Below are 13,709 nucleotides of genomic sequence, written 5' to 3'. Positions count from 1 at the left end.
GTGAGACCTACAGAAAGCACCATGCTGCCAGTATCAAGGACCAATATTACAAGAATCAATACTTCTTTCAATGGAAGTAAATTGTTTCTGATAGCACAATATCTATGGAACCTCTCTGAAAAAATCTAGTATTACTGAACCTATAAAATCTCTCTCAATGGTTAGGATTCTTACCATCCCATATTATAAAACTACATCTGTTAACAGAAACTAGCTGGTACCCATATAAAAGTCACCGTTTGGTCAGAGTTCAATATCAGAGGTAGCACTCCCTCCTCTTTTTTCCTCTTCCCCTTTAGTTCTCCATTTCTTCTCCCTTCTCATCTCTACTCAACTACTTTTCTCCCCCACCTTCCTTTCTTTAAGTGCTTCTATCCTCGGTAGAATGCACAAGTAGTAGGTGACATGATCATACACACTTGAGCAAATCTACCAGTGACCTTCCATCCCAGGGAGAGCAGACAGAAAGACCTAGTATATTTTTGAGACATAAGTTAAGTAATATTTGAGAACTAGACTTACATGGTCACTTTCAATATTCTGCAACAGCCGTGGGTCATCAAATTCGCATGATTCACTGGTAGAAGGAGGTAACTGGCTGTGGAGCAAGAAAAGGGATTATTACAGTTAACACTACAATGGCAACATTTTCTTTTCCATTATTAATATAGACCTCATCAGGAAATATTAAAGGGACAGCATCAACTAAAAAAAGAAAATCACATTACTGTCTAAAAACATATTATCTACTATTATTACAAGTAGCACCTAATATTATTGTAAGTGAAAGGGAGAAGCAGGGAGAAATACTTGTCTTTATTTTCAGTTTATTTTGTTCATTTTACAGCAATTTGCCTATCAGCATTTTCACTCTTTCTCCTGTATAGTCAGTGCTCCCTGTTTGTGGGTCTTTCACTCATCAACAGAAGAAAGAAAAATGTTTTAAAAAACAGGAAAAATGTGGCTGTAAAACCTCAGAAATTGGTAGGAGACACAAGGCAGGTGTAGTATCAAATGTTACTTTTAAATATGTGTGACAGACCCAGACCAGTGGGGTACAGGAGTCTAGTAGAGGGCAAATATACTGATGACTGGATGAGTAGTTTTCTGTTCCCTGAGTGACCAGAACAGGGGCTGCACTAGAGTAATCAGGAACCTGCTAGAACCAGTTAAGGCGGGCAGGCTAATTAGGACACCTGGAGCCAATTAAGAAGAATCAATTAAGGCAGGCTAATCAGGGCAGCTGGGTTTTAAAAGGAGCTCACTTCAGTTTGTGGTGTGAGTGTGAGGAGCTGGGAGCAAGAGGTGTAAGGTGCTGAGAGTGAGTGCTGCTGGAGGACTGAGGAGCACAAGTGTTACCAGACACTAGGAGGAAGGTCCTGTGGTGAGACTAAGGAAGGTGTTTGGAGGAGGCCATAGGGAAGTAGCCCAGGGAGTTGTAGCTGTCATGCAGCTGTTACAGGAGGCACTATAGATAGCTGCAGTCCACAGGGCCCTGGGCTGGAACCCAGAGTAGAGGGTGGGCCTGGGTTCCCCCCAAACCTCCCAATTGACCTGGACTGTGGGTTCTCCCAGAGGGGAAGGTCTCTGGGCTGTTCCCCAACCCACATGGTGAATCTCTGAGGCAAGAAAATCTGCCAATAATTATAAGTGCAGGACCCACCAAGATAGAGGAGGAACTTTGTCACACATGTTTGAGATTACTAGATTTTGTTTGAAATGGACTAGATTTAAAGTTGACTGTGTTCCTGTGAATTAGGTTGCTTTGTTTAATTTAAAAGTTTTGATTTTAACCATCTCAAAATTTATCATTTCTCTCTTCAATCTCTACTCCTCTCCATCTATCTTTACTACAAACAGTCTCTTTTGGGATGTTTCATATCAATAAAACCTGCCTGAACTTTTCAAGTTGTCCTGTAGGCTCATGCTTATGCAGTTGAATGATGCTAACACAGTATAGCACTGCCCAGCACACTTTCAGTAAAGAATCCTCCGTGGTGCTGTAAAGCAGAGGCTGGGAAACACTATGTTGATTCAAGAAGCAGCATTCCCTCCTCTCTTGTAGGTAACACTGTGTCGTGTGTACTACGGTAGCAGCAAGAGAGGGCACATCAGAGAGATGGAAGGGAGCAATTGCAAGGGGGAGTGGAGAAAAGTGTAAAAAGGTGGTGGAGGGGAAAAAACTTGTAGAGAAAGGGGGGGGGAGAGGAAAAAATGCAAGAGGAAGGTAAGAAGGAAGAGCAGAGGAAAAGGAGACCATGGGGGACGGGGAAAGAAACAACAAGGAAAGAAATAGGATGTGGGCAAAGAAGAGAAAGATGGTGGAATATTGATGGCAAAGAAATGAACAGAGGAGGAAATGGAAGAAAAAACAGAAGAAGGAGAGGCAGAGACAGAAAATCCACCCCACCAAAAGTAGCACCTCATGTCGGTTAGACAGGAAGTGCTTCTTCCTTCCTTAGAGGCCACTTCAGGACCTGGAAAGAGGCAGGATCAATAGGGAAACCCAACTCACTTGGCCAAAGGTAAGAAAAATTATTTCAAAATGAAACAAAAACACCGGTGAGGGAAGAGGCTCAACATTTTGGGCAGAAAGGGAATTGCATCCCGTTTTCAACTGTTTCCTCTGACAGAAACTCCAATGTACACCTTCCTCATCGCTAACCTGTATTTGTCATTAACAGTTCACACCCTTCCTCTGGCATCTCTTCTTTCCTGCCTCATTTCAATCTGAATCAGTTGCAGTGGCAGTGACAGTTCTTGCCTAAAGCTCCCTGCCAGGGTTTCACCATGAGATCACTCTGGAGGCCTACACAGACTCCTGCTTCCTATTTTTTTTTATTTTTCTATTAAAAAAAAACCTATTTTAAACAAAAGACATCCTCATGTCATCTGCCTAGATATTTCCATTCAGACAGTTCTTGATCAAATTGCAAGTTAACATAAGAACATAACAGCCATACTGGGTCAGACCAAAGACCCATCTAGCCCAGTATCCTTCCGACAGTGGCCAATGCCAGGTGCCCCAGAAGGGACTGAACAGAACAGGTAATCAACACGTGATCCATCCCCTGTCGCACATTCCCAGCCTCTGGCGAACAGAGGCTAGGGACACTATCCCTGCCCATCCTGACTAATAGCCATTGGTGGACCTATCCTCCATGAACTTATCTAGGTTTTTTTAACACTGTTATAGACTTGGCCTTCACAACATCCTCTGACAAAGAGTTCCACAGGTTGACTATGTGTTGTGTGAAGAAATACTTCCTTTTGTTTGTTTTAAACCTACTGCCTATTAATTTCATTTGGTGACCCCTAGTTTTTGTGTTATGAGAAGGAGTAAATAACACTTCCTTATTTACTTTCTCCACACCAGTCATGATTTTATAGACCTCTATCATATCCCCCCTTAGTCATCTCTTTTCCAAGCTGAAAAGTCCCAGTCTTTTTAATCTCTTCTCATACGGCAGCTATTCCATACCCCTAATCATTTTTGTCACGCCTTGGGCTTTTCCATTCTGGCTCTAAACTTTGGACAAACAAGCTTTCATTTATATGTGTTAGCTGTCTTCCTTTGTATAGTCCCAAACTAGTTCCAGTCAATGATTATTACCTAAAGTCTTCTGATGAACGTTCTCTTTCCAACTCCGGAAAGTGACTAAAAGAAGGAAAAAATGTATAGTTATTGGCTAGTTTGATAAAAGAAAGGGAGTACATGACAACATAGAGCTAAGTGGCTAAAAAAATCAGGTTTGAAACACCAATACCCTGGAACCACGTTCATCAACTTGTATCAGAGATTTAACCTTCCTCCTTCCAAAGATTTCAATTAAACACCATGTAAAGTACCCTGAAAGGCTATTTTGGATGGGCCCTTAAATACTGAAGACACTTCCTGCTTTCCATTGACATTAAAGGATAGATTTTTAAGGAATCAGAATGCTAGGGACATGCCCCAAAATACACTAGTAATGGTAGATCTAATTTGTACAAGCAATTACCATGACAACATGTACAAATGGCCAGATAAGCAACTGATTTCAAATGGGGCAATTCGTATACCTTCACAAGAGCTTTACAAACTGGCAGACCACATAAAGTATAACCAGTTTTTTAGAAGAGGCAAAATAGAAGAAATTAAAGACCTAATATACTTTGTTATAAAAACATGGCCACAGAAGATTCCATACTGGGGATTATGCACCCCTGCACAGGTTCCCAGGAGCTAGAAACCAAATTGATTCTTTGTATTAAAAATAAACAAACCCAACAATTTAAAGCAGACAGCACAAAAATGAGAAATAGTTGCCCTTTCTGGGGGAGTGTTACCAGACAAAAGAATGAAGAATTGGTCGTCAAATATGAACTATGGGCTAAATCCTAGTTCAGCCGAAGTCAATGATTTTTAGTTGGATAAGGACTTGACCCAACATTTGGTTCCCCTAAGGAAAACCCTATGATGAAAGGCCTAAAACTCATTTAGCACCACTTGTTTCATTCTAACCAGTTAGGTAAGAGGAAGAAGAGAACACCTTATTCAAACAAACCTTTCCACCATCACATTTAAATTATTTCAACCTCTGCATTCCATAATTCACGCTGCAGGAGAAACTAACAATTTATTTTATGGGCACAAAAATGAATTTCTGTTAATACAACCAAACAGTTAAATTTAATTTTGTTACAGAACAGAATACCAATTTGCAGAATTAATAAAATTAATTATTAAGCTATGGAGTTTATAGAAATAGTACCTACCCGTATGTCACTCCAGCAATACTACATTTCTTGAAGTTCATAATATTGCATGTTAGAGTGCCTGTTTTATCAGAAAACAGGTATTTTACCTAGAATACAAATGAAACAATTGTAGCAAGTTCACAAGATTAACTTGCATAGAAGCACAGTCCAAACAAAAGGAAAATATACATTAAATCAGGGAAAAAAACCCACAAGAAAGTATGCATGTTTAGGAAATACAGCAGTACAGGCCAATGCAAACTTGTTGCAGTTTGTCAGAGATGATTAGTTCTATCTTACAAAAGCTACAGGCAAATTCCCAGGAAAAAAATTTAAAATAAGAGTTAATATTGGTAATATAGTTCCTCTAAAAAGAAGTAAGGACCAGATCCTGAGTGGGTATAAATTGTCAGAGCTTCACTATAATCAGTGGAGCTATGCTGATTTACAGCAGCTGAAGATATAGCGCTAGAAGTTTAAATGAACAAAATGCTAAAAAAAAGTGTCTATAAATTCTCAGTTAAGGATCCAACACCAATTTTAATTCAAAAAAAATTCTGCATGAGGTCCTGTGAACTGCAAATCCATCCATCACTTACAGGCTGGAGACCAGTATGTCCTCACGTTCCTGGTTTGAATCAGAGACCACACTGTCCCATTGCTCATTTTCCACATATCTGACAGATATTTACCCAAGTCTTGTTTGTCACTTGGCTATGAAAGGCTCCACTGACACCCATCCACACCTTCAATATCACCTGGAGATCCCACTGTACTCCACGAACCCTCCAGATGTGTGTTAACCTCCCTAACTTCCAGACACAAGGCAGGCATTCACCTCTACACCTTTATAATAAGGGTATTAATTCCCCTGTACCCAGGGGAGGCTCTAGCTTTTTTGCTGCCCCAAGCATAGCAGGCAGGCTGCCTTCGGCGGCATGCCTGCGGGAGGTCCCCAGTCACGCGGATTCGGCGTACCCGCTTGGAGAGCTGGTGCCTGGAGATGCCGCTGCCTGTACCAAGATATAACCTGAAAGGGTCATACCTTCATACAACAAAAGTCTTATGCTGTTGTGACTCACACATTCAACAGGGCAAACTTAAGTTTCTTTCACAGGACCTTGGCCCTGGATCCTTAACACAATTTCCAGATTTTTGAACACTTCCTTATTTTGTTATTTTAGGGATCTAGGGGTTATAGTGGACCACAAGCTAAATATGAGTCAACAGTGTGATGCTGTTGCAAAAAAAGCAAACATGATTCTGGGATGTATTAACAGGTGTGTTGTGAGCAAGACACAAGAAGTCATTCTTCCGCTCTACTCTGCTCTGGTTAGGCCTCAGCTGGAGTATTGTGTCCAGTTCTGGGCGCCGCATTTTAAAAAAGATGTGGAGAAATTGGAAAGGGTCCAAAGAAGAGCAACTAGAATGATTAAAGGTCTTGAGAACATGACCTATGAAGGAAGGCTGAAGGAATTGGGTTTGTTTAGTTTGGAAAAGAGAAGACTGAGAGGGGACATGATAGCAGTTTTCAGGTATCTAAAAGGGTGTCATAAGGAGGAGGGAGAGAACTTGTTCACCTTAGCCTCTAAGGATAGAACCAGAAACAATGGGTTTAAACTGCAGCAAGGGAGGTCTTGGTTGGACATTAGGAAAAAGTTCCTAACTGTCAGGGTGGTTAAACACTGGAACAAATTGCCTAGGGAGGTTGTGGAATCTCCGTCTCTGGAGATATTTAAGAGTAGGTTAGATAATGTCTATCAGGGATGGTCTAGACAGTATTTGGTCCTGCCATGCGGGCAGGGGACTGGACTCGATGACCTCTCGAGGTCCCTTCTAGTCCTATAATCTATGAATCTATGAATTTTAATTTTCCTATGAATCTTCTTTTAAGAAAGATCTATTCTCAGCCTTAACTCTATTTTAGCAATGCTTTTGTACTAGGATTTCCTTTAGGTTTATTTAAAAGTAATGTACCAATCCTTTTACACTTATCTTCATGAAGCCTCAAAAGGGGCCTCTAGAACAGACCTGGGCTAATAATGAAAATATATTCATTGAATTAATAACATTTCATATAATTTACATTTCTTGACTATTCAAGAATTATCATGAAATACATAAAATTATTCCATGGATATTACCTGATCAGGCCTAGTTATATGCTCACCAATTACAACTTGTACCTTATGTAACCCTTTTTGGCTTTGAACAACTTAACTGGTAAAGTAAACATTAGAAAGTAGAGCCAGTCCATTCGCACAAGTTTTTATGGAGTCCTAGTATGGAAGTCACATTTATAGATAAATGTTTTGATTTAAACAAATTATAAAAATGTCCCTAAGAAGAAAAAGCATTCATAGAAATGGAGGGCTGGAAGAGACCACAACAAGTCAGCTAGTCCATCCTCCCACACTGAGGCAGGATTAAGTAACCCTAGACTATCCCTGACAGGTTTTTGTCTAACCTGTTAAAAATCTCCAGTGACTGCATTTCCACAACCTACCTACATAACCTGGTCATTTTTCAAAGATCCACAACTCAAAATTTACTTGTTCATTCAGCTAAACGTGAAACTCTACATTTTCAAACATGACTAGTGATTTTGGGTGCCTCAATTTTGAGTGCCCAACTTGAGTCAGCTAATGTGGGCTTAAATTTGAAGAACAGACATTCAAAACCTTCTGTAAACTGGTGTCTCGAATTCATATATCTCAGAGTGGGTAGCCAAAAGCTGAGACACTCAAAGTTTTATGTCGGAAAGGTTGCCTAAAACTGGGCTTCAAATGGAAACTGTCTTCCAACCCAGTGTGACTCCTAATATATTCAGCACTGATAATCATTTTAGACAGAGGGACATTTATGATCCAGCTATCAAATTGAAAATATAAAAAAACAAGGCAAGTTATCTAGTTACCTCAAGCAAATGATAATAAAGTCAATGACTGATGGATACATTAAGATATATGTAAATTAGATGCATGCTAATTACACTGTATATTTCATTAAGAGATATGAAAGCCTTGATGATCCAAAGGATTCCAGATTAAAATCAGAATTTCCATTATTCAAATTCTTGGCCTGGGGGAAAGACCAGTCTTACTCTAAGAAGGAAAAACAGTGTCAACCAATCTGTTTAAAAACTGTGCTTTCAGTAAATCTGTTATGCACAAGCCTAGGACTCTGCTGGGAAAGGGCTTTAGAAAAAAAGGTCCATTATAAATTTGCAATGTAAAGATTTGGCATGTTAAAAAGTAGATAATGAATATACATATCTAACAGTGATGATAATTTTCAAATGCTACAATAGAAATTCTGCCTGTAAGGTCTCCACATTTTCTGGAATTTTATTTTGGGAAAGTTGACTGGGAAGTTCCTTAAGTCTGAAAAATATTCTATTTGTTATTCAGAATTGTACAGAAAAGTTCTGAGCAACCACACATATTTTATACTTTAATTAGAACAGGTTGAGACATTTATTATTATTATTACTAATTATTTGTACTATCATCGCACCGAGGAGCCCTAGTCATGGACCAGGACCCCAATGTGCTAGCTCCTGTACAAACACAACAAAACAGATGGTCCCTGCCCCGAAGGACCTACAATAAATGCTCTTGCAAGAATGCAAGTGTAATGACTCCACAGGTTTCAAACCTGGGCCAGCAAGGTTCATGGAAGCAGCTTCATACCAGCTCTTCACTTGGCAGTTACTGGCAACAGCTTACCTGAGATCCAGGAAGCCCAGCCCCAGTGGGAGGCGCTATCCCTGAGGCTGGATTGGTGAAGTCCTAGAGCCGCTGATTGGCCTACTGACCCTACTTAAGCCAACAGCAGGACCAAGAAGCCATCTGAACAAGTGGGCTCTGCCCTGCTTTAGACTATGACCTTGTGCTTCCTGCTACCAGCTCCTACTACTTGCTCATGCTTCCCTGGCTTGATCCCTTGGCATTCTGACCTGTCTTTACTCGGGGCATCTGACTTGTGATTTCTGACTTTCAGTTTGTTGCCTACCTTTGACCCATTGGTATCCTGACTTGACCTGTCTCTTGTTCTGATTGCCAGTTTGTCTCCTGCTTCTGACTTCCCAGTATTCCAAACCAATTGATTCTTGACTCCTGTCTCGTGACCATGGACTCTGACTCCTACTATTAGGTTCGGCTGCCCACGACCCAACCGTGACAGTGACTTGCTCTCCACCCAGTTCAGGAATGACTGAATTGGATGCAGAGATATTCACTATTGTCTTTCTATTTTCCTTGTTGCAGAATAAAGAGTACAACATTTGCACTTGGTGTTATAGGGAGTTAGAAGGTACAGCTAGGATTTAACGAACAATTTAATTAGAGATCCAGAATGCTGAATTAGAATGAAAGCTTTGGGATAAAATCACGCATCTACTGACCTGCGATTAAAAAGTCACCATCATTCTAAAAACATATGCTGTTGTTCAACTGCAAGTTATGGTGCTTGATGCAGGAATTACTGGGTGAAATTCTATGGTCTGCATTACACAGGAGGTGGAATTAAGATGAGCATAATGGGTCCTTCTGGCATTAAATCTATGAATCTCTCATCTCTAGCAAATACTCTGCACGGAGGTCAGTGAGGGAAGAAACAGCCCCCCCCCAACCTGGTTTCCAAAATTGAGAGCTGTTAACCACATTCACCAGTGTTCAATATCTCATATCTCAATAGACTGCATGCAATAGGTGTGTCGGTAGGACAATGGAGGCACATGTACAAGCCTGCAGACTCAGAGTAGGTTTATGATCTTCTAAAACAGACCTTAATAAAAACTGAGGCAACACTTTAGACCAAACTGTGCCCTCAAATACACTCCAGCAGCTCCTACAGAAATTAATGGGAAGAACACTGACTGAATGCACCCCTGAATTAAAACCCTTCACACTACTGTAACAATCTTTGTACAAAATATGCTTTGAGAGATATAATTTGAAAGCTAATAACTCACTGGTCAATAATACTGTGGTGAAATGTGGGTAGCAACATTATATGTATAGTTATGAAGATAAGCTAAGATGATGATGGAACTGTGTTTATCAGACATGTCTGGGGAAGGGGTAAGCCTGTTTATCAAAGACAAAGGACAAGCTGACACCTCTAGCCAGGTGTCAGCAAAGTTAACCAGTCAAGTGGCCATTCTTTGACAACAAAGGCAGGCAGGACAGATCGATCTGCATTTTAACAAACAAAAACATGGAACCTCTTTCACCACCAGAATCCATGTCTTCATCCTCAGAGTGGGAAGGAACTTTATCTAGGGGTAGCCATCAGGAAAATGCATTTCAAAGACAGACTGGACTATAAAAGTGAGGGCCAAAACCACCCCAGATATTCTTTCTTTCTATCTCTTTCACCCAAGATGACAAAAGCATCAGCTTTTTGGGGAGGGATCCTAACATGAAAATTTGGCAAGCAATGTTGCTGGGAACATGTGGTACAGATTTTACCTAGAACCAAGTCTAGCTCAAAAAGTTTTAGTTACTAGAAAGCGTTTTATCTTTATTGCTCTGGTAACCATTTCTGACTTTACTGCTTTGTACTTGTACTCACTTAAAACCTATCTCTTTGTAGTTAAATAAACTTGTTTTAATCAAAACTATTCCAGTGTTGTTTAAACTGAATGATTTGGGTAACTCCAGTTAAAAAGCAAACTGTTGAATATTGACCCCTTGCAAGGGCAACAGACCTCTAATATCTATACTGTCCAGGAGCGGGTTGGACAGTGCAGAACACACATTTTTGGGAAAATTCAGGGCAGGGTGTATTGGGGGTCACCCTGCAAGTGGTAACCAAGGCTAGTGGGAGCTAGGGTGTGAATGGAGTTTTGCTAGTAGGCTGCAGCTATACACAGATACTCAGGGGGTGCCCTGCATGCTCTTTGGCTGGTTGTGAAGGGCCCAGGTTGTGAGTTAAATCAGCAAAGAATTGGGAGCACCCAAGCTTGTAGGGCAAGTGGGGACACAGCCCCTAACTGGTCTGAACTACACCCCAGAATGTGACAAACATACACATTCCAGGGCAGAATTTGGCGTAGGAGATTTGGGTTCAAATAGTCTAAGTCAGAGTCAGGAATTAAGTGACTTTGGACAAGTCACTTAACTGTGCTGCACAGCAAGATAATCTACCTGTAAAATAGAGCTTCCTTAGGGTAAGAGGTGGACCAGAGAAAAGCCTGTAACTATTATAAGAAAATCGTTGCCTTTGTATGGTACCTTTTCATGTGTTTCTCCTAAGTTATATGACAAGTACGATATTCCCAATGAGGTTCTCTCACCTGCCCAAGCTCCTCATTAAGGTTTGAAGTTCTGGCCATTGCAGGTGTATCTGTTTCTTGATAATACATATCTATGTCCTGAAAAAAAAGTGAAAACAGACCTAAGATATACAGTTTAATCAACAGTTTAAGTCTCTTCAAGCAACATACTGCATTTGCTGCCCACATGACTTCCAGCCACACTAATGGGAGTGCTGCTGCAGAGCAAAGGCAGAATATGGTCCTTTGGAGAACAACAGTTTCTCTCAAATGTATCTGTGTAGTAGACATCTTGAAAATGACACCTATTAAAAAACCACTGGCATTTCCTTTGCATGTTCAGCTCAATGCACAAAAAAGGTCAGGAGTCTTAACACAGGGAAAATTCTTTTACAGGATATCAATAATTCTACCCAGAAGACAAATAGTTAAGTCACTGAACTACTGTAGTCCAGACCTCACTTCTAAACAGAAAAACTGCTCAGTTATACTACAACCAGTTTTGTTTATATCATTGCATTTAATTGGAATACATTGCAAAAATAGCTACTGCATGTGCCAGTAATCCGAGAAGTAATTTTCCAGATGACTCAGCTTGGAAATGATTCAGTTATATTCACATAAAAATCTCATAGGCAAAATAAATGTAACTTCATCTTGGGTTATCTTTTTTTAGGGGTCTTCTTCTACAGCCACGTTGAAGCCCTGAGGTTGTACACATGCACATATCCAGGAAGATGCACGATACATTTTCCCCAACTATACACCCTCCAGGCACATCACAGCCATCATCTTTATGCCCAAGGGGACTGAACGGAAATCCATATGAAAACTACCACTTCAGTTCCTTACCTGACCAGAGAAGTCACTATTTAGTGACATGAGCCACTCCCAACCTGCACTCTGTGGACAAACATTGCAGCTCAAGCATCACCAGAGTGAAAGTGACCTGACCATTTTACTTTCAGTGGCCCCCAGGGTTCTGAATAGGATAACTTAAAAAATGACAAGATACTGGTCATTTTTCACTCTGCTGAATCTTAGTAAACCTATAAGTTGCAGAAGAGTCACTACAGCTGTTTGCCAAAAGGCTCAGGAAGATGACACTACCTGTTCACACTCATTTCGTGTTCAGAACGCTTTCCTAGCAACCGAAAGCGCTAAAAGCTATTCTTAGAAACTGCAGAAGTGAATGGCATTCATGTACGGAACCTTTCTACAGGCAAGTGGTGTTTTCAAGCCCTGGTAACATGGACCAGTAAACTACCATTGAACAGATTCACTGAACTATTAATTGGTCTTGCCAAAGGCAATAACTAAAGAGACACTGACAAAAAGGTGAAAACCCTTAAAATTAAATTTGTCCACCAATGTGACATTCAAAACCGCAATTTATTATCCAACTTTTTGTTCTTGCAACTTACCCAGTTTATAAAAAGAGCCTGAGTAAACTTGACGACTTCCAGGGTCACCAGCAGACTGATGGGAATGAGGTTGTTGTACAAGATTATGAATGTCAGCAGATTGTATCCAAAATTGACATAGAGCTCTTCTGTGGACCGAAAGGTATAGGATAAGGTCACTAACAAGGCACGTGTTTGTATTCAATCATCCATGCATTTTTACAGTGTTAATACGGTGGAGAGTTTCCCATTTTAAACCAATGGCATACATAGATGAACATCTATTTTCTCTCCACAAAACAGACCTTTTCAATTTATTGACTTTATTCAATTTATTGAAAAGGGCTAGACTGTGTCTACCCTCATGTGGATAGGTGAGGGCTCAAGGCATTTTCCTTCTACCTTGAGCCCCTACACAGGAGACAAACAAAATCTTGCTTCTTGCTTTCATGGCACACAAGATTCCAGTGCAGAAAGCAATGCTAGCAATAGGTAGGGCAAAACTAAATCCAGGTCATGGCCCTGCCCCACTCCTCTCCTGCCAGCATGCTTCATTCTTTTGAAGGTTGTAGACAATGCTGTTTGTGTGCACTCCTGGACACCATGGTCCTTATCCTGATCTCACTTACACCAGTACAAATTCAGGACAAACTCCAGTTAACTTTCTGCAAAACAATGTAAAAAATGGTTCAATGGAGATCAGAATCAAGCCCATTATGACTGCCTCAGACACAATGCCCCCAGGAGCTGTCATGGCGCACAGAACTTCTTTATCCCAGTTCCCCTGCCATAACAAGTGCTCAGATAGCATGGTGTAAGAACCTGAATAGAATAAAATAGAAGTGAAAAGTGAAAATCTCACCCAGTGTGTTGTTTTAAAAGATGATAAACAAAAGAAGACTTTTTACCTAAAATGTCTAAATATGGGACAGAAGTTATTTTCTACACCAATAAAAGATCAAAGCTGGTTTGAAATTCTCCCAATATTGTAACGAAGTATTCATATATGACGGGGCTGCTGGCAGGGCATCTGCTGTAAGACCTCCTGAATTTGCTCCCCGTACTTGATCCAAAACAGCCTGAATCTGGTGACCTTCCAGGCACACTGCAAAACACCTCTGTTTGAGGGCATGTGGGGGAAGGGCTGAGGATAGTCTTCCCAGAGTGACAAAGAGGTGAAAAGGTGGCTGACTGGCAAAGTTCCTTGTTGAATGATTATTCTAATGCTGCTTGGGTTTTACTGTAATATTAATTACACATTAGGGTGCCTAGAACTTGTAGAGGTG

The 13,709-nt window shown here is 40.6% G+C and overlaps 1 protein-coding gene across 3 annotated transcripts in view; it reads right to left on the bottom strand.

Moving 5' to 3' along the window:
* Nucleotides 1–13,709, bottom strand: part of ATP8A2 (ATPase phospholipid transporting 8A2) — a 584,689-nt gene that overhangs the window by 425,015 nt on the left and 145,965 nt on the right. For all 3 annotated transcript variants that reach the window (XM_034758733.1, XM_034758730.1, XM_034758731.1), the window contains exons 12-16: nt 12,445–12,572; nt 11,042–11,119; nt 4,759–4,847; nt 3,614–3,658; nt 523–598 (exon numbers count right to left, since the gene is read on the bottom strand). In XM_034758733.1, coding sequence (XP_034614624.1) covers nt 523–598; nt 3,614–3,658; nt 4,759–4,847; nt 11,042–11,119; nt 12,445–12,572 — 416 coding nt within the window. The remainder of the gene's footprint in view (nt 1–522; nt 599–3,613; nt 3,659–4,758; nt 4,848–11,041; nt 11,120–12,444; nt 12,573–13,709) is intronic.

The sequence above is a fragment of the Trachemys scripta genome, chromosome 1, assembly GCF_013100865.1.
Source record: "Trachemys scripta elegans isolate TJP31775 chromosome 1, CAS_Tse_1.0, whole genome shotgun sequence".
Classification (NCBI taxonomy): domain Eukaryota; kingdom Metazoa; phylum Chordata; order Testudines; family Emydidae; genus Trachemys; species Trachemys scripta.
Note: the sequence above shows the minus strand (reverse complement) of the source record. Positions and strands in the feature narration are given on the sequence as shown.